Source organism: Hyperoodon ampullatus (assembly GCF_949752795.1).
Source record: "Hyperoodon ampullatus genome assembly, chromosome: 11".
In the NCBI taxonomy this organism is placed as follows: Eukaryota; Metazoa; Chordata; class Mammalia; order Artiodactyla; family Ziphiidae; genus Hyperoodon; species Hyperoodon ampullatus.
Window position 1 is genome coordinate 21,030,839 of NC_136924.1, and position 24,574 is coordinate 21,055,412.

A 24,574-nucleotide genomic window follows, 5' to 3' on the forward strand; every position below is an offset into this window, starting at 1 on the left:
AATCTGGCTAATGGCTTATCAATTTGTTTATCTTCTCAAAGAACCAGCTTTTAGTTTCATTGATCTTTGCTATCATTTCCTTCATTTCTTTTTCATTTATTTCTGATCTAATCTGTATGATTTCTTTCCTTCTGCTAACTTTGGGGTTTTTTTGTTCTTCTTTCTCTAATTGCTTTAGGTGCAAGGTTAGTTTGTTTATTTGAGATGTTTCCTGTTTCTTAAGGTAGGATTGTATTGCTATAAACTTCCCTCTTAGAACTGCTTTTGCTGCGTCCCATAGGTTTTGGGTCGTCGTGTCTCCATTGTCATTTGTTTCTAGGTATTTTTTGATTTCCTCTTTGATTTCTTCAGTGATCACTTCATTATTAAGTAGTGTATTGTTTAGCCTCCATGTGTTTCTATTTTTTACATATCATTTCCTGTAATTGATATCTAGTCTTATAGCATTGTGGTCAGAAAAGATACTTGCTATGATTTCAATTTTCTTAAATTTCCCAAGGCTTGATTTGTGATGCAAGATATGATCTATCCTGGAGAATGGTCCATGAACATTTGAGAAGAAAGTGTATTCTGTTGTTTTGGGATGGAACGTCCTATAAATATCAATTAAGTCCAACTTGTTTAATGTGTCATTTAAAGCTTGTGTTTCCTTATTTATTTTCATTTTGGATGATCTGTCCATTGGTGAAAGTGGGGTGGTTAAAGTCCTCTACTATGATTGAGTTACTGTTGAATTCCCCTTTCATGGCTGTTAGCATTTGCCTTATGTATGAGGTGCTTCTATGCTGGGTGCATAAATATTTATAATTGTTATATCTTCTTCTTAGATTGATCCCTTGGTCATTATGTAGTGTCCTTCTTTGTTCCTTGTAATAGTCTTTATTTTAAAGTCTATTTTGTCTGATATGAGAATTGCTACTCCAGCTTTCTTTTGATTTCCATTTGCATGGAATATCTTTTTCCATTTTGTATGTGTCCCTAGGTCTGAAGTGGGTCTCTTATAGATAGCATATATACAGGTCTTGTTTTTGTATCCATTCAGCCAGTCTATGTTGGAGTGTTTTGGTTGGAGCATTTAATCCATTTACATTTAAGGTAATTATCAATATGTGTATTCCTATTATCATTTTCTTATTTGTTTTGGGTTTGTTATTGTAGGTCTTTTCCTTCTCTTGTGTTTCATGCACAGACAAGTTCCTTTGGCATTTGTTGTAAAGCTGGTTTGGTGGTGCTGAATTCTCTTAGTTTTTGCTTGTCTGTAAAGGTTTTAATTTCTCCATCGAATCTGAATGAGATCCTTGCTGGGTAGAGTAATCTTGGTTGTAGGTTTTTCTCCTTCACCACTTTAAATAAGTCCTGCCACACTCTTCTGTGCCTAACCAATTTTTTAAATTAGTCAGCAACTCTCCCCAAATATATTAGGTAACTGTTATGGAGTTGCTGAGTGTGTTTATACCCAGAGGACAGAGGAAAAACTAGGTGGATTCTCAGTTCCCTTTGAAAGAAGCTATGCAGTTTTTCTGGCTGTTGGATGGAGTTGCATGTGTCCCAATTTATGTGGGATAGTTTCCACATCACTTTTTTGGGGGGCTGTTAAGTCCTAGAAGGTGGGCTATTTATCTTCCTTTAAGCTGTTAAGTCCTAGAGGGTAGGCTATTTAACTTCCTTTGGCTAATTTTGTTACATTACCCTATGCCCCTTGGTTTCTTTTTAACAAAACTTCCCAAATGGTGACAATGACAATACTGTCTGTAAACTGGCATTTATAGCATTGGGAACAAGGTATTCTGTAGTTTACTAAGTATTAAAAAAATAATTCTATTAATATAACTTCTTTCAGTTGAAAGTTGTAGTTGTTTTTTTTTTTTTTTTTTTTGTACCAACCAAGAGCTGTCTGAATAGATTTTACAGGCATCAAGAATACATCTTTCTTCTGTGAGACATTATTATTCTGTCCTCAAGTGAAGAGTATCCTTTGTATGTAAGTTCATGAGACATCCACTTAATATTCTTATATTCTTTTGGAGACAATGCCGAATGACATCAGTTCCACACTGCCTTTAAAACACAGCTCTGACTGATTCCATCCGCTTCACTATTCATTTCCAACTGTCAAATTTGGCTAAGGGAGAAAGAAAGCCCTTAAGAAAAGGCTAGGCTATTAATGTGCTCTTCAAAATGCTAAGAAAAGGCTAAGCTGTTTATAGCGTTTTCAAAATGCTCATCTCTCGGAGATTTGCCAGCAACAGTGTCAAGGTGAAATAGCTCTCGTTCATCCAGGAACTGAGAGCCTTTGTGTTCTCTGCACTCAAAGCACTGGTCCCACTATTGTTAGACGTGCTATTTGGGGGGTATAATGATCCTTGGATATAATTTAAACCAAAATATAGTCATGAACCCGATATTGTGTATTTACTGTAAAAGTGGCAAGAAGTGTGTGCAATGCTTGAGAAAGCAAGCCTGGCTTCATTCTGGGTACAGCTGTATTTCAGAATCAAGGGGACAATTTCCCAAAGTTTAGTCACTTTGTATAACTTCAAAGGAAGTGAGAGGCACGGGTATTATTAGCAAATCTGTACATTGCTTTCTATCTTACTGAAAACTGAGTAAAGTGCTTAGTTTCATTCACTTTATGCATTTTGCGAAACGTTTTTGTCTTGATTAAAAATCTGGACCCTTAACAATGGCATTATAATTCATTTTAGGAGGATGTTGATTTTGGCCTCATATTTCTCAGTCAGTTGACAAGCCTTTTGAAATTCTCCAGACCAATGTTCTTTATATTTAAATAAATCCACAAAGGAGAAACTGGTGTAAATTTACCCATTTTCTTTGTTAATACTTTGGACACCAGCCATTCGAGATTTTTGCCCTTATTTCTCCTGTATCTCATGTAGCTGGTACCATTAAGTTCTTTTCTCAACCACCTGTGAGAGCACAGCACGGTGGGAAGAGCACTCGGCACACGCTGGAGCCCCAGTGTTGCTCTTGTGGACAAGTCATTAGTCCTTAAAGACCTCAGGTCAATAACATGCTGTTGAAGGTCTCGGAAGCAACGTATCTCAGCAGATCAAAACATGATTTGATTCTTGGTTCCACCATCTATTGATGGTGTGACCGTGAGCTACTCACTTTTCCTTCTCTGCTTCAGCTCCTTATCTGTACATTGGTGATAGCTTCTCCTCATGGAGGATTGCATTAGAAACAGTATGTGACACGTCTGATATAGTGCCTGTCAACGCCGTGGGTAAGCATCCAATACATTATGGCCATCTTTATTTTTCCCTGCCTTAAAATAATGAGAAATGAGTCATTTCTTCATTTGATCATTCATAACTCTCTGCATTGGTGGCTTTTGGCCTATCTGAATGTTTGCTAATTTTCAAAAGAGTAAAGGGACATTTAATAGATGTAGTCTTAATATTATTTTTCAATCATCCTTTTTAAATTAAACTTTCTGTTTTGAGATCATGTTAGGCTCACGTGCAATTTTAAGAAATAATAATATAATACATTATAATAATATAAGATAATGTAAAACTGTAGTACAGTGTCATAACGAGGATAATGACATTAATAAAGTCGGGGTACAGAGCAATTTCATCACTACAAGGACTCCTCCTGTTCTCCTTTTATAGCCACCCCCACCTCTCACACCCGACCTCTGTCCCTGACCCTTGACAATTATTAATCTATTCTCCATTTCTATAATTGTATCATTTCAAGAATGTTATATTGAAGGAACCATACAGTATGTAACCTTTGGAGATTGGTATTTTTTCGCTCAGCTTAATTCCCTGGAGAACCATTAAATCATGCTTTTGATGGACCAAAAAATCCTTAAGAACACTGAATATTTTACTTTGGCCACAGAATAATCATGAGCTCAAAAGTGGCTGTTGTGGTACCTGGCACATAGTGTGGGGTAAAGGTTCACTGAGGCGCAGGGGTGGATCCCACTCTGCCTGACTCACCCCTCTTCCTCGCTCTCCTCCTCCTCTCCATCCTTCTCCTCTTTCCTTGCCCCCTTCTTCTCCACATCTTCTTATGGATATTGACAGACAAAGCCTGATTGCTCAAGTTAGAAATACTAAAAAGAGTTAAAAGAAATACTTTATGTGAAATTGCTTTGTAAATTGCAAGCTCTGTTAGACTTCCTATCAAAAATTGCCGGTCAGTGTTGGCCACATTGTAAGAATAGTTTGCAGATGCTTGCGATGTAAACAGATGGGAACAAAGGAGTCAGCGTGAGCAGTGTTTCCTTAGCATCGTGCTCATGGGTCTGCACTCTAGTTTCTGCTGCAGTGGGAGCTGCTGACTAACAAAGCCCCTCAGCCTTTCACTCTAACCAACAAAGTCCCAGGAACAAAACGCAAACTTCAGTTCACATTCTTTGTAAGCCTTTGCTCTGAAAAAGAGCCCCCTGTTTAGAGTTGCCAGATGTTAAGCTCGCTGAGCTCCTTCATGAAAAAGCATCAAGAAATGCCAAGTATTGTTCAGACTCTGGAGTTTTCATTTCAGTATCTCAGGTCAAAAGCCCACAGGCAGATCAGTCACAGCCGTTCAGGAGGAAACCCAGCTTCAGTATTTGTACCCAGTTAGAGCATTTCTTCCTGTAACTTTGCTGCTGAGAGTCAATGACCTGACCTTTAAGTGGAGTCCAACCCTTACTCTGATGGAATGTCCCCTATTCAGAAATACAGCAAGGGGAGAACAAGCTTGCCAGAGCATAGCTGTTTGAGCCAGGATAGCTTAGGCTATGCTGTGCTAACAAATAAACCCCAAACCTCAGTGGCAATAAAGGTTTGCTTATTTCTCATAGAAGTCCAATGAGGGGTATGCAACTCCCCTTCAACTTGTAACTATGCTGTCTGGGCTACACGGCCTCCAAGTCGGAGGAGAAGAGGGCTAGCGGATTTCGTAGGATGTTTTTAAGTTGGGTGACTATAGGTACAGGTTTGCCTGCAGCAGTCACAGCGCATACCTGTTGATTTGGTGTGATGGTTAATATACTCTCCTTTTATTCTCAACAGTCTCCCAGTTTAGGCAATAAATTAGGGTGACCATTTCTAAGAGCCAGCATGGAATGGCTATCATATAATTTCTGCCCATATCCTATTGGCCTTGCCCTGATGTGCAAGGATGTAGAGAACCATAGAGGAACAAGTATGTACTTCAGTGACCTCTAGTAACTTCTGGCACAGCAGGCATCTGCAGGAATGCCACGAATTTTTTCCACAGAACTAATTCAATAACTTCAATTACCAAAACTCTGTTGAGAAGATAGGATAGAAATATGATATTCTTACGAACTAAGCCATCTCATTTAATCACACATTGTGGTAGGCTGACTCATGGCCCCTCAGAGATGTCCACATCCTAATCCCCAGAACCTGTTACCTTATATGACCAAAGGGACTCTTTAGACGTGATTAAGCTAAGGATATTGAGATGGGGGAGATTATCCTGGATTATTCAGGCGGGCCTTAAATGTAGTCACAAGTATCCTTGTGAAAAAAGGGAGGCAGAGGGAGACTTGACAGCAGAAGAGGAGAAGGCAACGTGATGATGGAGGTGAAGATTGGAGAGATGTGCTTTGAGGATGGAAAAGGGGCTATAAATCAAGGAAAACAGGTGGCCTCTAGATGCTAAAATAGGCAAAGAAACAGATTCTTTGCTGAGAGTCCCCAGAAGGAACCAGCCCTGCGGACACCTTGACTTTAGCCCAGCCAAACTGAATTCAGATTTCTTACCTCTGGAACTGTAAGAGAACAAGCGTGTGTTCTTACTAGGTTTGTCTTACATTTGTTACAGCAGCAGCAGGACATCAATCCACACATACACTCTGAAGTTCAGCATGTGACTTTAGGTTTCTGTTTCTGTTTAGATGTCTGTAAAAAAAAATCCTTCTTTTACATGTGAGATATTTAAGTGGCTTGCCCAAGGTCCCTTAGCTAGTTAATGTCGGAGCCGGGATTTACACCCAGGCAGACTGGCTCCTCAGATCACGTTTCTAACTACTCTGCTGCACTGCCTCTGCCTTACTGCCCAGCTGCCCTTGAACTCCCCCTACCATGCCCATCCACCACGAAACGCCCCTGCTGCATGCAGCCTCTCCTCCCACACCCACCTGACTCCAGTCTCTTGCTCCTTCCATGGGCACTGTGGGCCCCTGGACACATTTCCAGCTTCCGCTTTTGGAAAAAATTTTATGTAAGGTTCTAGGGCTTCCATAGGGAATTCTCAAGAAAAGTTAGGCTTCAGGAGAAATTATTGAATTTCTTCATATTTAAGTGTATGGGGAGGGATATTATTTGAAGGAAGATATTTCTGAATCTTCTTCCTACTCCTTAGTTTCTAATTCTCTTCCTCATACTCTAGAGGGGGAAATGTTCCTAAGGATAATCAAATAATGTGATTAATAGAAATGATACTGGAAAGGTATTAAGTTTGTTTTAACATGACCCAGAAAAGAAGCCTCTAGAAATTTGGTATAAAAATTCTCAGTACTTTAAATCTCCCGTTAGCTTGTATTGGTTATATACTAGTATGCGTTTTGCCATATTGCCATTTGTTTAATGGTTCTATTGTTAACCACTGAATTAAATATTTACGCCTGGGTGGCCCCTTCACTGAGCCACTAAGAGCCCCCCTTCTGGACCGAAGAACTTATTTCCCCAGCTCTGGAAATGTGCTGACCAGCAGCCCTCAGCTCTCAACCCTCTCCAGGAACTGCCCCTGTCTAATGGACATGGCCTTTTTGGGCCGGGGTGGGTTGGGGGGGTATCTGTATCTAATTACTGGCTGATATGGGTGTGCAGTGACCTGACCCCCCCACACACAAAAGTTGGGACAACTCTGAAGGGCCACTCCAGCTTCAAAGCTCCCCATGGGGTTGGCAGGGGGTTTGTTGTGTCTGCATTGCAGCCTGTCTTCTCCCTCTGCCTAATCCTGCTTTCTTCCCTTTCCCCACGGGTGTTGATCCCAAGGGTATGCCCTGATAAACTTCCTGAAAGCTAAGTTCCATCTCAGGGTCTGCTTCCCAGGAACCTGAACTGCAACAATGAGTTAAAAATAATAATAAAAAATGAAGATCCCTGACTGGTGATGAATACATAAGAGTGCTCCATTAATCCTTATTTACTGGAATTAGAAGAGTTCTAAAGGAACTTGGAAACACACTTTCTGGTTGAAAGTTTATTTTCTAATGTAGAAGTAAGGGGAAAACATCATACACATGTCACCCATGCATGATTAAAAATACCTTCTACAGTGTGACCCTACAGTTCAATCACAGTTTCCTTTGACCTCTGTTTTAACAGTTAATTTACAATGATATAAAGTCTGTAAAACAAAGATTCGAGCCCATATCCAATCCTCAATAAATGCAGGCTTCCTTTTTCAGAGAAACGTTTTTTCCCAGAGTAAAAAAACAAGGACTTGGTAAAGCTTTAAAACCATTTTATGGGGCTTCCCTGGTGGCGCAGTGGTTGAGAGTCCGCCTGCCGATGCAGGGGATATGGGTTCGTGCCCCGGTCCGGGAAGATCCCACGTGCCGTGGAGCAGCTGGGCCCGTGAGCCATGGCCACTGAGCCTGCGCATCCGGAGCCTGTGCTCCGCAACGGGAGAGGCCACAACAATGAGAGGCCCGTGTACAAAAAAAAAAAAAAAAAAAAAAAAAAAAAAAAAAAAAAACATTTTATGCAAATAAAGGCAATGATGTAAAGAACAGTGTCATCACGCATAGAACTATATCAGAATTTATGCTCCCATCTCCACAGAGAGTGAGGAATACACACTCAGTTTTACAACACATTGACTGTAAGCGTTTCTGTTCAGTCATCTACCCAAGAACACTTTTCCTTTAATTCTTCCCCCAACCTCTGATTATAAGCACTGAACCATCAGCCGAAAAGTTGGATCTAGCCTTTATGCCTTATGCACTTCCTTGTTGGTTTTATAACTCCGCTTCCTGTTCTGATTAGAGCTTTTGATATTTTAAAGGGGATTTGCCCTGTTTGAGACCCTTTATTAGTTTTTTATATGGTGACAGAGACTTTCCTGGAGTGAGAGAGCAGCTGTTCTTTCTGCACAACAGGGTTTCAAAGGCTCTTTTCTCTGAGACTTAGACTCTTGAGCATCAGAATAAGCCTGGATACGCACAGCCTAAACTTTTACTTTTTTCTTAATGGTCTCTTTTGATCTTAAAAGATTGTTTTGTTAAATAGTTCCCTATAAAAAGCATTTACCCATAATGGAGATACCACTGCCAGCTCTATCAGTTTTCATCACGTAGTGCCTTGGCTCAGCCTGGGGTAGGGTATGAAGGGCAATGTGTGCAGAAGGGATGCAAGGGAAGAGGAGGAGGAGGGCAGGAGAAAGCCCCAAAGGCCCCAGAGACATTCACTAGCTGGGCACTGCCCTAATCTACATAATACCAGAATGCCCCCACTTCAGATGCCAGCTGTAAATGAGGTGCCCAGGCTACCCACACTTCTGTCCCAGCAGACTGCAGATTCAGGAGTTCCCATGCTGCCCCCTAAGGTTCAATAAGTTGCTATAAAGACTCACAGAACTCAGGATAACACTTCACTTATGATTACCAGTTTATTATAAAGGATACAACTGAGGAATAGCCAAATAGAAAAGATGCATAGGGCAAGATATGGGGGTTGGGAGGAACAGAGTCTCCATGCCCTCTCCAGGTGCGTCACCCTCCCAGTACATCAATTTGTTTACCAACCAAGAAGTTCCTCGAAATGTGTCATTACGGGGTTTTTGTGGAAGTTTCATTACGGAGGCATGATTGATTCCGTCATTGGCCGTTGGTGACTGAACTCAGTGTCCAGTTCCTCTCCCCTCCCTGAAGGTCGGGGGCACTGGGCTGAAAGTTTAACCCTCTAATCACATGGTTGGTTTTCCTGGTGACCAACCCCATCCTGAAGCTATCTAGGCACCTTTCCCCACCTTAGTCATCTTATTAACATACAAAAGAAAATTTCCAAGGGATTTAGGACCTCTATGCCAAGAAACTGGGACAAAGACCAAATATGGATTTTCTCTTGTACCAAACTGTAAAGTATGAACATCACGTAAAATTGATTTTTAAACATGTATCCCAGGGAATGTAGTCTCCCTCAATATATCTCCTCTCATGGAGGCGCTCTTCATGTGTTTCAGTAAAGAGGCCATTGTTCCATTGTTCAAAACATTTTTGGCATCTACTTAGATGTGAAAATGGAGACAGGGCTCCTTATGTTGCTGAAATGTCTTTGGCTGGACTGAAAACTTTGGTTTCCTGACCATGTGGGACAATATATCTGAGCAGGTATTGTCCTTTATTAAAAGGCGAACTCTGCTCAAGAGCTCAAGGAAATGCCATGTATAGCCAGGGCTCAGTGGTTGTAGAGTGTCAATGACAGTGATGGTGATGGGGTTGATGATTTAAGAAGAATACATTCTATTCTTAGGCAGTACAACAATTGAACCAATTTCCTGAACATATGCTTTCTCAGCCGTAATCCTGTCTTTAATTTCTAATTGTTCTCTGCAAAATGTCTTTATAATAATGTTATTTCTTTAAGTTTTAATTTAGAAGATTTCTACCACCTTACCAATATGACCCTTTGATCTCATATTATGTTTAAGAAAACTTTTCTGCTATATTTAAAGTTTTATTAATACAAAAATTTGAGTGATGAAAAAGATAATCTTGTTTGCAGCAAAGTGTGAAATTTCTTGTGGTCTGATAGAGTTGTATATAAGCCCTTCTCACCTTCCTAAGGGTTAGGTGCTGTTTCTGTTAGATTGTGGAGAATAACATTGTTGGTATTGGGATTCTCTTGATCATATAACGTATAGTGAAACCAAACACATCTAGTTCCCTCTCACCTGGAACTTTTATTAGATGGGTCACCAGTTATTCATGATATCAGCTCTTAAGTAAGCTAGTATTGTATTATCCTTTCTACTTTGGAATGCATGTTTTTTCCACAGTCCAAAAAAAATCCAATAAATCACTAACTTCAAAGACTCAGGTGATATATAAAGAAGAGATAGAAAACATGGTAGAAAAAGATATATATGAGAATGCTAGATAAAAACAGTATTTGCTGTTGGTACGGGCCGGCCAGCCGCACATCCAGTTCCTGGTAGGGGGTGCCTGGCGCCGCCAGCTGGACGGGGCCCCCCCTGCTACCCTCACGGCTCCGGCGTCCAGGAGGGTACAGCATGAGCAGTTGCAGCTCCCGCTTATTCTGCTTCATCTTCTTCAGAATGAACCCCAGGCTCAGCTGGGAACGGAAACCTGAAGTTCCTGGATTGTATCGTGGCTGCATATAGGGAGTAGGAGTTCTGACTCAGGAGCCAAAACCAAGAGCCCCTAGGATATTGACGTCACCCTGGGGCCACTGTGTGGCTCAGTTCCCTGGAAACATGGTCCAGAACCTGCTCTTCTTGCGACTCGGCATCATCCTAAATCTGCCAGTTACAGGGCTTCTCCACTTTCCCTGGCTCCTGAAATCGTAGAGGGTAGGCCTGGGATTCTCCATCCAGGGTAGAAATGGCCCCTAGGGGCCCTTTGGAAATGTGTGGGGGCATCATTGGATTGAACCAATTACAAGGTAGAGTTCATGTCGTTTAGAGGGCAGGGGACAGACTTGCACAAAGAATTGTCCTGCCCAAGATGCCCATTGTTTCTCTATTGAGAAGCATGATTTTTCATTTTGCCGATGAGAAAATTGAGGCTCACATGGTGCTTAGCATGATTGACATAGTGACTGACATATAGTAGGTGCTCAATAAATATTTGTGGTTGAACAACAACAACAACAAAAAACAGTATTTGCTTTCCTACCTTGAAGTTATTGTTTTTTCTTTTAATGGCTGTGACTCTGTATTTTAAGGTTCTTGAAAGGACACAAAGTTAAATCCAATCGTTTCACAAAGCTTGCAATTTTTTATATCTTGCTTACCAATTACAAGAGTAGGCAAATCTAATTGATTAGTGGTTATTTGGCTTTCTCCCTTTTTTCTTGGTCATTAACACTTAGAATCAATGAAAAGACAAATGACACTGGGCTGAGAGAAGCAAGAAGACGTCTCAAAGTAGGTGCTCAATAAAAACTCAGTGGCTTAAGAAAAAGCATAGATACTTTGAATACAATATGATTTTTGTTTCAATCAAGGAAAATAGAACAAAGGAGCAGAAGTAATAAAATCTTTCATTATGATAAAATCTAGTTTTCATGCAGAAACTCATATAAAGTATAGCATTGGCAAAAAAACCCTTTAACTTTCCAATGGCTTTCAGAACTCCCCCGAACAAGTTCAAGTCCAGGCCAGATTTTAATGAATCCCTTCAGTGTGCTCCACCTTGATTAACTTCCTTTCCCTTCCTTGTACTGTTTCAGACTTTTATCCTCTCTAGGCAGGCAAAATCATCATCATTTCTTTAATATTGCTCCTTGAACCACAACCTGCTTGAACTAAATTACAATCTGCTACCTACCAAGGTATTTTTTCCTTTCTTTCTACAAAGTGTTTCCTAATCCAGGAAAAGGAACCAAGATTCTCTGGTACCTTATCCTGGACAATATGGACTCAAAGCTATTTTCTAAACACAAACAAGACTTCTCAGTAATTATGTGATTGCCAATATTATCTCTGTTGAACGACAAAGAAAGAAATTCAGTAATTTCACCTGGAACCTAACTTTTCTTGAGAAGGTCCCTATGGAAGACCCAGAACCTTCCATAAAATTTCCAAAAGCTGAAGCTGGAAAAGTGTCCAAAGTGCCACAGAGCCCATGGGAAAAAAATTTAACCGAGGAGGTGAAAGACTTGTACACTGTAAATTATAAGATGCTGGTGAAAGAATTGAAGAAGACACAAATAAATGGAAAGATATTATGTGTTCATGGATTGGAAGAACTAATATTGTTAAAACGACCATATTACCCAAAGCAATTTACAAATTCAGTTCAATCCCTATCAAAATTCCAATGGCATATTTCACAGAAATAGAACAAAGAATACTAAAATTGTATGGAACCACAGAAGACCCTAAACAATCCTGAGAAAGAAGAACAAAGTGGTAGGTATCACACTTCCTGATTTCAAACTACACTACAAAACTATATTAACAAAAACAGTATGGTACTAGCACAAAAACAGACACATAGATCAATGGAACAGAATTGAGAGCCCAGAAATAAACCCAGACATATATGGAGAATTAATTTACAACAAAGGAGCTCAGAACATACAATGGAGAAAGAATAGTCTCTTCAATAAATGATGTTGGGAAAACTGGACAGCCACATGCAAAAGAATGAAACTAGACCACTATAGTACACCATACAGAAAAATTAACTCAAAATGTTGAAAAGCTGAAAGAATTTCCTCTAAGATCAGGAACAAGACAAGGATGCCCAATCTTGACACTTTTATTTAAAATAGTTTTGGAAGTCCTAGCCACAGCAATCAGGGAAGAAAAACAAATAAAAAGAATCCAAATTGGAAAGGAAAAAGTAATACTGTTTGCAGATGACATGATAGTATACATAGAAAATCCTAAAGATGCCACCAGAAAACTCTTAGAGCTCATCAATGAATTCAGTTGTAGGATACAAAATTAATATATAGAAATCTGTTGCATTTCTATACACTAAGAACAAAATATCAGAAAGAGAAATTAAGAAAACAATCCCATTTACCATTACATCAAGAAGAATAAAATGCCTGGGACTACACCTACCTAAGGACACGAAAGACCTGTACAGCAAAAACTGTAAGATGCTGATGAAAGAAATTGAAGATGACACAAACAGATGGAAAGATATACCATGTTCTTGGATTGGAAGAATCAATATTTTTAAAATGACCATACTACCCAAGACAGTCTACAGATTCAATGCAATCCCTATCAAATTACCAATGGCATTTTTCACAAAACTAGAACAAAAAGTTTTAAAATCTGTATGGAAACACAAAAGACCCCAAATAGCCAAAGCAATCTTGAGAAAGAAGAATGGAGCTGGAGGAATTGGGCCCCCTACTTCAGACTATACTACAAAGCTACAGTAATTGAGACAGTATGGTACTAGCACAAAAACCAGACACATGGATGAATGGGACAGGATAGACAGCCCAGAAATAAACCCACATACTTATGGTCAATTGATCTACAACAAAGGAGGCAAGAATATACAATGGAGAAAAGAAAGTCTCTTCAATAAGTGGTGCTGGGAAAACTGGATAGCAACAAATAAAATAGTAAAATTATAACATTCTCTAACATCCATATACAAAAGTATGCCCAAAATGGATCAAAGACCTAAATGTAAGACTGGATACTATAAATCTCCTAGAGGAAAACATAGGCAGAACACTCTTTGACATAAATCACAGCAGTACAGTTTTGGATTCTCCTCCTAGAGTAATGGAAACAAAGACAAAAATAAACAAATGAGACCTAATTAAACGTAAAAGCTTTTGCATAGCAAAGGAAACCATAAACAACATGAAAAGACAACCTACAGAATGGGAGAAAATATTTGCAAACGGTACAACTGACAAGGGATTAATTTCCAAAATATACAAACAACTTATACAGCTCAATACCAAAAAAAAAAAAAAAAACACCAATCAAAAACTATATCTGGAGAAAACTCTAATTCGAAAAGATCCATGAACCCCAATGTTCATAGCAGTACTATTTATGATACCCAAGACATGTATAATATATACAATGGAATATTATTCAGCCATAAAAAAGAATGAAATAATGCCATTTGCAGCCACCTGAATGGATCTAGAGATGATCACATTAAGTGAAGTAAGTCAGAGAAAGACAAATATCATATGATATCACTTATATGTGGAATCTAGAAAAATGATACAAATGAAGTTATTTACAAAAATAGGCTCACAGACATAGAAAAGAAGCTTATGGTTACCAAAGGAGATGGGGAGGAGGGTTGAGAGGAGATAAATTAGGATTAATAGTTACATACTTACTGTATAGATAAACAACAAGGAACTTGTGTATGGCACAGGGAACTATATTCAGTGGCTTGCAATAAGTTATAATGGAGAAGAATCTGAAAAAGAAGATATACATATGTATAACTGAATCACTTTTCTGTACAATGGAAACAACACAACATTGTAAATTAACTATACTTCAATTAAAAAAAGAAAAAAAGAATCTGAAAAAGTATAGATAGATAAATGTATGTATAACTGAATCACTTTGCTGTATACCTGAAACATTGTAAATCAACTATAATTTTTTTTAAAGTGCTCAATAAAAAAGTTAAGCTTTGAAATATGGAATTGAAAAAATTAACTCAAAACGGATAGAAAACTTGAATGTAAGACCTGAAATCATAAACTTCCTAGAAGAAAACATAGATGGTAAATTCATTAACATCAATCTTAGCAATGTTTTTGTGGATCTGGCTCCAAAGGTAGGGGAGACAAAAGCAAAAATAAACAGACAGGACTACATCAGACTAAAAGCTTCTGCCCAGTGAAGGAAACCATTATCAGAATGAAAAGGTAACACACTGAGTGGAAGGAGATATTTGCAAATCATATATTGAGTAAGTGGTTAATATCCAAAATATATGAAGAACTCATACAATTCAACAAAAACAAACAAACAAAAACCTCCCAAAGAACCCAATTAAAAAATGGGCAGGGGATCTGAATAGACATTTTTTCAAAGAAGAGATAGAGATGGCTAACAGTCACATGAAACTATGTTCAGCATCACTAATTATTAGGAAAATGCAAATCAAAGCCATAATGAGATATCACCTCATACCTGTTAGAATGACAATTATCAAAAAGACAAGAAGTAACAAATGTTGGAGAAGATATGGAGATAGGGAACCTTTGTACATCACTGGTGTGACTATAAATTGGTGTAGCCACTCTGGAAAACAGTGTGGAGATTCCTCAAAAAATTGAGAATAGAACTGCCATATGACCCAACTATTCCACTTTTAGGTATTTATCCAAAGAACATGAAAACACTAATTTGAAAAAATACATATACTCCTGTGTTCATATGGTAACAACCTAAATATCCATTGATAGATGAATAGATAAAAGAAGATGTGGTATAAATACAATGAAATATTACTCAGCCATAAAAAAGAATGAAATCCTGCCATTTGTGACAACATGGATGGATCTTGAGGTTATTATGCTAAGTGAAATAAGTCAGATAGAGACAAATACTGTATGATTTCATTCATATGTGGAATCTAAAAACAAAACAAGTGAACAAACAAAATAAAATGAAAACAAACTCATAGATACGGAGAATAGATTAGTGGTTACCAGAGGGGGAAGGGATTGGGGAGTGGGCAAAATAGGTGAGGGGTGTCACCTTTATGGTGGCGATGGCAACTAGAGTTGTGATGGTGATCACTTTGTGGTATATACAGACATCGAATTACAATGCTATACACCTGAAACTTGTACAGTGAAAAAGAAAATACATGTTGGAGAGGATGTGAAAAAATTAGATCCATCATACATTAATAGTGGGAATGTAAAATGTTGCAGCCTCTTTGTAAAACATAGAGTAAAACAGTTTGGTGGTTCTTCAATAACTTACATAGAATTACCATGTGATTCAGTAATTTCATTCCTAGATATGGACCTCCTCAAATTGAAATCAGATGTTCAAACAAAACTTGTATTTAACAGTGACACTTAACAATGGCCAAAAGGTGGAAACAGCACAAACGTCCATCAACATGTGAATGGATAAACAAAATGTGGTGTATTCATAAAATGGAGCATTAGTCATAAAAAGGAACAAAGTATTGATACACATAGCAATGTGGATGAACCTCCAAAATATTATGTTAAGTTAAAGAAGCCAGACATAAAAGGTCATATACTGTATGGTTCCATTTTTATGAAATATCCAGAACAGGCATATACACAGAGACAGAAAGCATATTTGTGTTTTCCAAGGACTGGGGTAGTGAAATTAGGAAATTAAAATTTAAACAGATCAAAGAGTTTACTCAGCCTCACATAGCTGGTATATGGTGAGGTCTGAGTGAACCAAGCCGTCTTACTCCAGAATGTACACTTTCAACCTCCATGTGGTTACTCTCCCTCCCTGAATTGGTTAAGGTGGGATTTCTCTTACATATTGGTAATTGTAAAAGCAAATAATGGAAATCTAGTTATCCTATTTCAAAAAAAAGTAAAGTAAAAAAGGAAAAGAAAAAACCCCACATGATTATACATTTGTATGAGGATTTTTAAAATTTTGGAAAGATATTCTTTAAACTGCTAACACTGATTACTTCAGGATTGCGTAAAAAAGGAGGATATTATTAATTTTTCACCTCTTTATTATCCGAAGTTATAGAAAGCATTGGAATACTTTGACCATTTTTTAATCCAATAAAATGAAGAATAAGAAATGAAAACCAGCCTCTACTTTTAAGTTCATTATGTTTTCTTGAGAATACAAGTTTCATTTAACAAGCAGACAAGACATTAGAAAAACTTGTCCTCTAGTTTCTTACCAGGATTCAGGGCCCCAAGGATCTAATTCATTGTGACCATCCTCCATGATGTTTCGCATACATCTTCAAAAGTATCTAAGTCTGCGTGAAGTGCGTCCCCAGTAAACATTTATTTCCTTTCCCTTCATGTTTGTTCTCTCCTTCTTGCCCTTCTCCCACTCAAATAACCAGTGCTATGACCCCAAAAGTAGTCTTTATTTTCCATCTTTCAGGCTGCTTAGATGACTTTGGCTGCACTAGTCCTCAGCATGGTAACTAGGTGTTTCTTTCAGAAAGAGTGAGCTCCAAACATAATTTTTGCTTCACCATGTCAGGATTTAAGCTCAAAATGAGGGAGGGAGATTTGTCAACTGGGCAATGTGTTATGGAGGAAAATGGTTCATTAGTAACTGGGCCAAAATTCCTACACTTAAACAATCACATACAATGATTATATAGATACAAATGGTCCATATTTATATGAGTGTCTGCTGTTTTGTAGGCTCATTTTTATAGATTTACAGATATGAATCTGTAGGCTGTTTTCATAGACTCATAGATATTAATCTTCATAGGATAGAAAATGATATATGTGACATTTCAGCAGGGTAGAGATGTGAAATTTTGTGTCTTACCTTACACAAGAGTTAAAAATCTTTCACATAAAATTATTACATGGAAGTGGTATTTGAGAACATTACTTCAGTCAACAGTTTGGAACAATGCATTTCATGAACACTTTTATGCTTTTTCTCAGGTCCCATTTGATATCTCGCTGCCATCTATGTTCAGTCTTGAGAGACTTTTTGATCTTGCTAGTGGTTGTATCGTATCAGAAGGAAGCCTTTTCAACTGGATGGTGTCGATTATTCCCTGAACATCCTTTACATGGTAACCTTATAAAGGATTTAATTGTTACTCCTTTTCTTGTTTGAAATAAATTTTTGGAACTATCCTCTTATAATAAGCAAAATAAAATTGTTTTCTTTCATAAGCTAAATTTCTTTAAAAAAACATCATTTTGAGTAATGTTTTAAATGGTATTTGAATTAAATGACAATGCTGTTGCTTATTAAAACTATCTTACAGAGCTACTCATAGAAAATATGTTTGTGCACAGTACAACGATTCCCACTTTTGTATAATGTTTAGGTCTTTAGATGTGTCCATACAGCAAGACTGAATTAAACCAGTGGTTCTTGACTAGGGGCAGTTTTGCCCCTCAGGTGACATTTGGCAGTGTCTGAAGATATTTTTGATTATTATAACTGTGAAGGCAGTACAACTGGCATCTAGTGGGTAGAAGCCAGGGATTCTGCGAAGTATCCTGCAATGTCCAGAAGAGCCCCCCAGAGCCAAGACTTATCTGGCTCAAAATATCTGTGCCAAGGTTGAAAAATTCTGGATAAACTTCGAATCAACTCTAAGTATTCAGTCAATTTTGGAATTTGTCCGTGTGGCTTAGGAAGAAAGCTACAGTGAATTAGACCTTTCATATTTTGCACTTCTGAGAGATAGCATTGCATAAAGTTTTAGAACATGGGCTATGGAACTATATAGACATGAATTTGAATAGTAACTTCACCACTTGCTAGTTCTGCTACTTTGAGAAAGTAACAAATTCTTTAAGCCTTCCTTTCCTTACCTGTAGAATGGGAACATTAATAGGATTTCTGTGAGGATTAATTTAAGTTATATGATTAAAAGGTACTTAGTACCTGAAGTAGTAATAATCATCTTGCTAAGAGTTGTCATTTCCCTGCCAAACTGGAAGAAGATCATGCATTTCTGACCCACTTTGTTTAGCATTAAAGAATGCTATATGTGAGTGCTTCCTACATGCTGGCTCATGAATGGATATTCATGATAAAATGAAAAAAATAAGGAAACATAAATATGTTTTTTACAAAGTTAAATGTGTTTAATGAACTGCTCTTTATTATAAGATTATGGATTTTCTTCCTATTTGGGTTAAAATGGCCTTTCTTTTTTTAAATTTTTATTGAAATACAGTTGATTTACAGTGTTGTGTTAGTTTTCAGTTATACATATATACATAAATATATATATTCTTTTTTTACATTCCCTTGTATTATAGGTTATTACAAGATATTGAGTAGAGTTCCCTGTGCTGTACAAGTTAAGTCCTTGTTGGTTATCTGTTTTATATAGTAGTATGTATATGTCAGTCCCCAAATCCTAACTTATCCCCCCCTCACTTTCCCCTTTAGTAACCATAAGTTTGTTTTCTATGTCTGTGAGTCTATTTGTGTTTTGTAAATAAGTTCGTTTGTATAATTTTTTAGATTCCACATATAAGTGATATCATATGATATTTGTCTTTGGCTTACTTCACTTAGTATGATAATTGCTAGATCCATCCATGTTGCTGCAAGTGGCATTATTTAATTTTTTAAGGATGAGTAATATTCCATTGTGTGTATATGTGTGTGTGTGTGTGTGTGTGTGTGTGTGTGTATACCACATCTTCTTTATTCATCTGTCGACGGACACTTAGGTTTCTTTCCTGTCTTGCCTATTGTACAATAACTAGTGCTGCTATGAACATTGGGGTGCTTGTATCTTTTTGAATTATGTTTTTCTCCTGTTATATGCCCAAGAGTGGGATTGCAGGATCATGTGGTTGCTCTATTTTAGTTTTTTAAGGAACCTCCATACTGTTCTCCATAGTGGCTGTACCAATTTACATTCCCACCAACAGTGTAGAGGGTTCCTTTTTCTCCACATCCTCTCCAGCATTTATTATTTGGAGACTTTTTTTTGTTGGCCATTCTGATTGGTGTGATACCAATCACCAATACTACCTTATTGTAGTTTTGATTTGCATTTCCAGTAATTAGTGATGTGGAGCATCTTTTCATGTGTGTTTTGGCCCTCTGTATATCTTCTTTGGAGAAATGTCTTTTTAGATGTTCTGCCCATTTTTTTTTTTTTTTTTTTTTTTGCGGTATGTGGGCCTCGCGCTGTTGTGGTCTCTCCCGTTGCGGAGCACAGGCTCCGGACGCGCAGGCTCAACGGCCATGGCTCACGGGCCCAGCCGCTCCGCGGCATGTGGGATCTTTCCGGACTGGGGCACGAACCCGTGTCCCCTGCATCGGCAGGCGGGCTCTCAACCACTGCGCCACCAGGGAAGCCCTCTGCCCATTTTTTGATTGGGTTATTTGTTTTTTTGATATTGAACTGTATGAGCTGTTTGTATATTTTGGAGATTGATTCCTTGTCAGTTGTATCATTTGCAAATATTTTCTCCCATTCTGGATGTTGTCTTTTTGTTTTGTTTATGGTTTTCTTTGCTGTGCAAAAGCTTTTAAGTTTCACTAGGTCCCATTTGTTTATTTTTGGTTTATTTCCATTAGTCTAGGAGACAGATCCAAAAAGATATTACTACAGTTTATGTCAAAGAGTGTTCTGCCTATGTTTTCCTCTAGTAGTTTTATAGTATCTGGTTTTACATTTAGGTCTTTAATCCATTTTGAGTTTATTTTTGTGTATGATTTTAGAGAATGTTCTAATTTCATTCTTTTACATGTTGCTCTCCAGTTTTCCCAGCACCACTTACTGAAGAAACTGTCTTTCCTCCATTGTATATTCTTGCCTCCTATGTAATAGATTAGGTGACCATAGGTGTGTGAGTTTATCTCTGGGCTTTCTATCCTGTTCCAGTGATCTATATTTCTGGTTTTGTGCCAGTACCATACTGTTTTGATGGCTGTAGCTTTGTAGTATTGTCTGAAGTCGGGGAGCCTGATTCATCCAGCCCTGTTTTTCTTTCTCAAGATGGCTTTGGCTATTTGGAGTCTTTTGTGTTTCCATACAAATTTAAAAACTCTTTATTCTAGTTCTGTGAAAAATGAAAATGGCCTTTCTTTTATGAAGTAGTGATAATAGGAGCTGGTAACCCATATTTTAAAAGGTACTTACTTTACAATAAAAGAAAAAAGTAGCCACCTAGCAACCTTATATTGGTCCCTGTTTTGGTTTTTGTTTTGTTTTTGTCTTTTTTGTTTGTTTTGTTTTTTCATTTACACATCCATGAAGTCCAAAGTCTGGGAATAACCAAGCTAGAATTGTCAAGGATACTACATAAAAGAAATGAGTCTTGAGCAAGACTTTTAATGATAAGAAGGGTAATAATGGTTGAAGATTTGCTGGTAGGGAAGATGCTGTTGGAGAACAGAGGCATAAAAGTGAAAATGAATATAGTATATGTGCAAAGGACTCTCCTGCTAGCAATCTGGACAGTCATGATGGAAATAAGGTAAACTCTAAGGGTGGAATTGGAGTGAAGACTTTGGCCTTGATTCAGTATATGATAGGGTAGCGTTACTGGTGATTAAGGAGAAGAGTGACACATTCCTGGCGCTAGTGGACATTTGATAAGTGTTGATTGAGTGAAAGAGAATGAATGAATGAATGAAATGAATGATAGCCTGGCTTTCAGGGAAGATGAGCATGTGGTATACAATGGGAAGGAAAGAAACAAAGGCAAGAAGACCAGCAGGAAACCATGTTGTAGTGAAAAAGAAAGGAACAAAATATTTACCACTGAATTCAGAAAGAAAATTTGCCTGATGGCTATACCCTCAAACAAAATAAAATTTGGGTCAGCCAGAAAAGCCATTCAGAAAGTGATGGTGCTAACGTGGTGAAGTTTTCCAAATCCTTTGGCCCGGGACTGGGGTTTATAAATTTCTCTGCTGGGATCGAGAAAGCTTTCAAGGGTTTTGTGTTTCTCCCAAGGGAAGTTTAATTTATTATGCAAAGGTGAGCTACCAGCGGCAAAAGGAACAACAGGAGGCACTACACATTTAACATAAGTGTGGAAATACAGCCTGACTAATAACCAGGGCCCTTCACTTCAACCTAATGTTCATTTCCTGAGAATGTATATGCATGTCTTTCATTATTCATTTCTGTTAAGTTTTTACTAATTGGATGCTTTTTGTTTTTCTTTATTTAAAAATTAATGAACACAAATACATGTACTGTTTTATAGAACTTTAGAATGATGCCTGGCACCTAATAAAGGTCTATAATATTTGTTGAATGAATAATTGGATGGGTGGATGTACATATGTAAGTGTGTTTAGTATGTATATATGTACATATGTGACCCAGGCAAGGTGACAGTATGGGGCTCTAAAAGGAGGGGGAGCAAAGGTATCACCACCACCCCTGCCATCACTATCGTTTTTTTGTTTGTTTGTTTTATTTTATTTTTTTATTGAAGTATAGTGAATTTATAATGTTTCAGGTATACAGCAAAGTGATTCAGTTATACATATACATATATATATTTATATACACATATATATATATGTATATATGTATACATATAAAAGAATATCTTTTTTAGATTCTTTTCCATTACATGTTATTACAAGATATTGAATTTAGTTTCCTTTGCTATAGTAGATCCTTATTGTTTATCTATTTTCTATATAGTGGTGTGTAATCCAAAATTCCTAATTTATTCCCCCTCTTCCCTTTTGGTAACCATAAGTTTGTTTTCTATGTCTGTGAGTCTATTTCTGTTTTGTAAATAAGTTCATTTGTATAATTTTTTTAGAATCTACATATAAGCGATATTGTATGATATTTGTCTTTCTCTGTCTGACTTTCTTCACTTAGTATGATAATCTTTAGGTCCATCCATGTCACTGCAAATGGCATTACTTCAATCTTTTTATGGCTGAGTAATATTCCATTGTGTATAATATCACATCTTTATCCATTCATCTGTCGATGGACATTTGGGTTGCTTCCATGTCTTGGCTATTGTAAATAGTGCTGCTATGAACATTGGGGTGCATGTGTCTTTTCAAATTAGGTATTTCTCCAGATACATGCCCAGGAGTGGGATTGCTTGATCATATGGTAACTCTAGTTTTAGTTTTTAAGGAAGTTCCTTAAAAAACTGTCACTGTATTTGTTGTCTATCCTTTCTGGAGCATTTACCATGCAAGGCACTGTATAAGTAAATACTTCATATGCATTATCTCCTTCTGGACTCACAAGAATTAGGAGCATGATGCACATAGAATGACTGGCTCTGTGTTACAGATGAGGAAACAAAAGCATCAAGCAGTTCAGCAACTTGTCCAATGATCGTATTCAGAGTAGAGCCAGGATCTAAATCCCAGCTCTTTCTGACTGGAGAATTTGAGCTCTTTGTTGCTAACCTGGCTTCCCCAGCCCTTGTACCTACTCTACTGCTTTGGGAAATTTTTTTTTTTTTTTTTTTTTGCGGTATGTGGGCCTCTCACTGTTGTGGCCTTTCCCGTTGCGGAGCACAGGCTCTGGACACGCAGGCCCAACGGCCATGGCTCACGGGCCCAGCCGCTCTGCGGCATGTGGGATCCTCCCAGACCAGGGCACGAACCCGTGTCCCCTGCATCGGCAGGCAGACTCTCAACCACTGCGCCACCAGGGAAGCCCTGCTTTGGGAAATTTGGAAATCAAGGGAGAGGAAGACATAGCTGAACCTCAAGCTAAAACTGGAATACCTAGTGGGGAACACCCTAGAAAGAGATTGTTAAAAATCATTTGCAGACTGAATGGATAACCCAAGAAAGCATGGGGTGTCCCCAGTGTTCTCCATGCCAATATATTGTTTTCCTTTGGGGAAGGCAGGTCCCTTCCAACTATTGCAGATAATATTTCAGCATATTTTTACTTTCTCCCCACATTTAGTAACTTACAGATGCTGTCGTTCTTAGGTTTTGTTTTGACTGAGAGAAACACTGTCTGAAACTGCACCAGACCCGGCAGTCACGGATTCCCCATTTTAAGCCATCATTCCAGAAATCCCCCATCTATTCTAAAATAGAGACAACAGTCACTGGTTAGCGCTGAAACTTTCTGTGCAAGGCAGTGAGAAAACGGTGATGAACTGGGCTGAAGTACAAACAAAAAGAAAATTCAACGTCTACCAGGATGAAAGATGTATTTGTTTCCGGAAATGTCTTTCAGGTTTTCTTTAAAGACCAAATTACACAATTTGCAGCTGCTTTTTTTTCCCCATGCAATGTACAGTACCTGCAGATGTTTTATAGCAGACACCTGCAATGTTTTCTATTTGTCTCAATTATAACAGAGAATGACAGGAGACAAAGTAAAATGGGAAGAAGAGAAGGAGAAAGAGGGGGAAGGAAGCCGGGAGCGAGAGAAGAGGAGCCAGTGCCAGCATCTAAGTGATGGGTAATAAAACCCCAGTGCTCCCCATATCTTTCTCCATATCAATCTCCAAGAGATTGCTTAACAAATTGACCACCTGCCAGCTATTCAAAGGCTTAAATGCAGTAGTCTCGGTTCAGTACACGTGTAGGCATTTTCCATATTCCCCAGCCTAGTTGACTTGTTCTCCTTCACTGAATTGCAGGGGGAAACAATGGTACATGTTTGGAGAGTACTAGAACTTGGCTTCTGCCTCTGGTCTGCATTGCCTTTCTTTCCCCTTCTGGACAGCATTATACAGATCCCTCCATCGCAGCTCAAGTGACAGAGCGTAGGCTCCCAGAACTCCTCCAGTACTTTCTGGTGCACTGATAATTGGGCTTTTAACAATGCCCAAGGGCACATAGTTCTGTATTGTTACATTTCACAGCAAGGTCTTATAACCTTAGCACAAGGGTGTCCTAAGTGTGTATGCCCGCCCTACAGTCCTTTGGCTTTCATTTGGCTTGAGACAGGGTACATCATTTTTTGTTGATGTATCTTTTAATCTACAAGGTGTCCACAAGCCTGGAAACTTAGGTGAAATATACATAATGTCATCATGGACATCTTCAATCTGTAGAAAAATAAAATATTATTTTAAACATTAATATTATCTTTGTGTGCATAGGATTGGACAAGCCACTAACTGGGAGTTAGGGAAGAAAATAGTGAATCCAGAAGTCCACTGTTTAACCACCCTTTTTCATTTTCTTATATTTGAAATGCTTGTGATATATCCCCGAAAGAAGCTCCCACCTATATGCCCAAGGAAACTTATGCAAAAATGTTCACTGA

General features: G+C 38.1%; 1 protein-coding gene across 1 annotated transcript in view; it reads left to right on the forward strand.

Annotated features, from left to right (window-relative positions):
• The window catches only part of CFAP54 (cilia and flagella associated protein 54), a gene marked incomplete at both ends in the record, with an annotated part of 308,135 nt that extends 290,718 nt beyond the window's left edge, over window positions 1-17,417 (forward strand). The window contains one exon of the mRNA XM_079714797.1: window positions 17,298-17,417. Coding sequence (XP_079570923.1) covers window positions 17,298-17,417 — 120 coding nt within the window. The remainder of the gene's footprint in view (window positions 1-17,297) is intronic.
• Window positions 17,418-24,574: the final 7,157 nt, after the last annotated feature.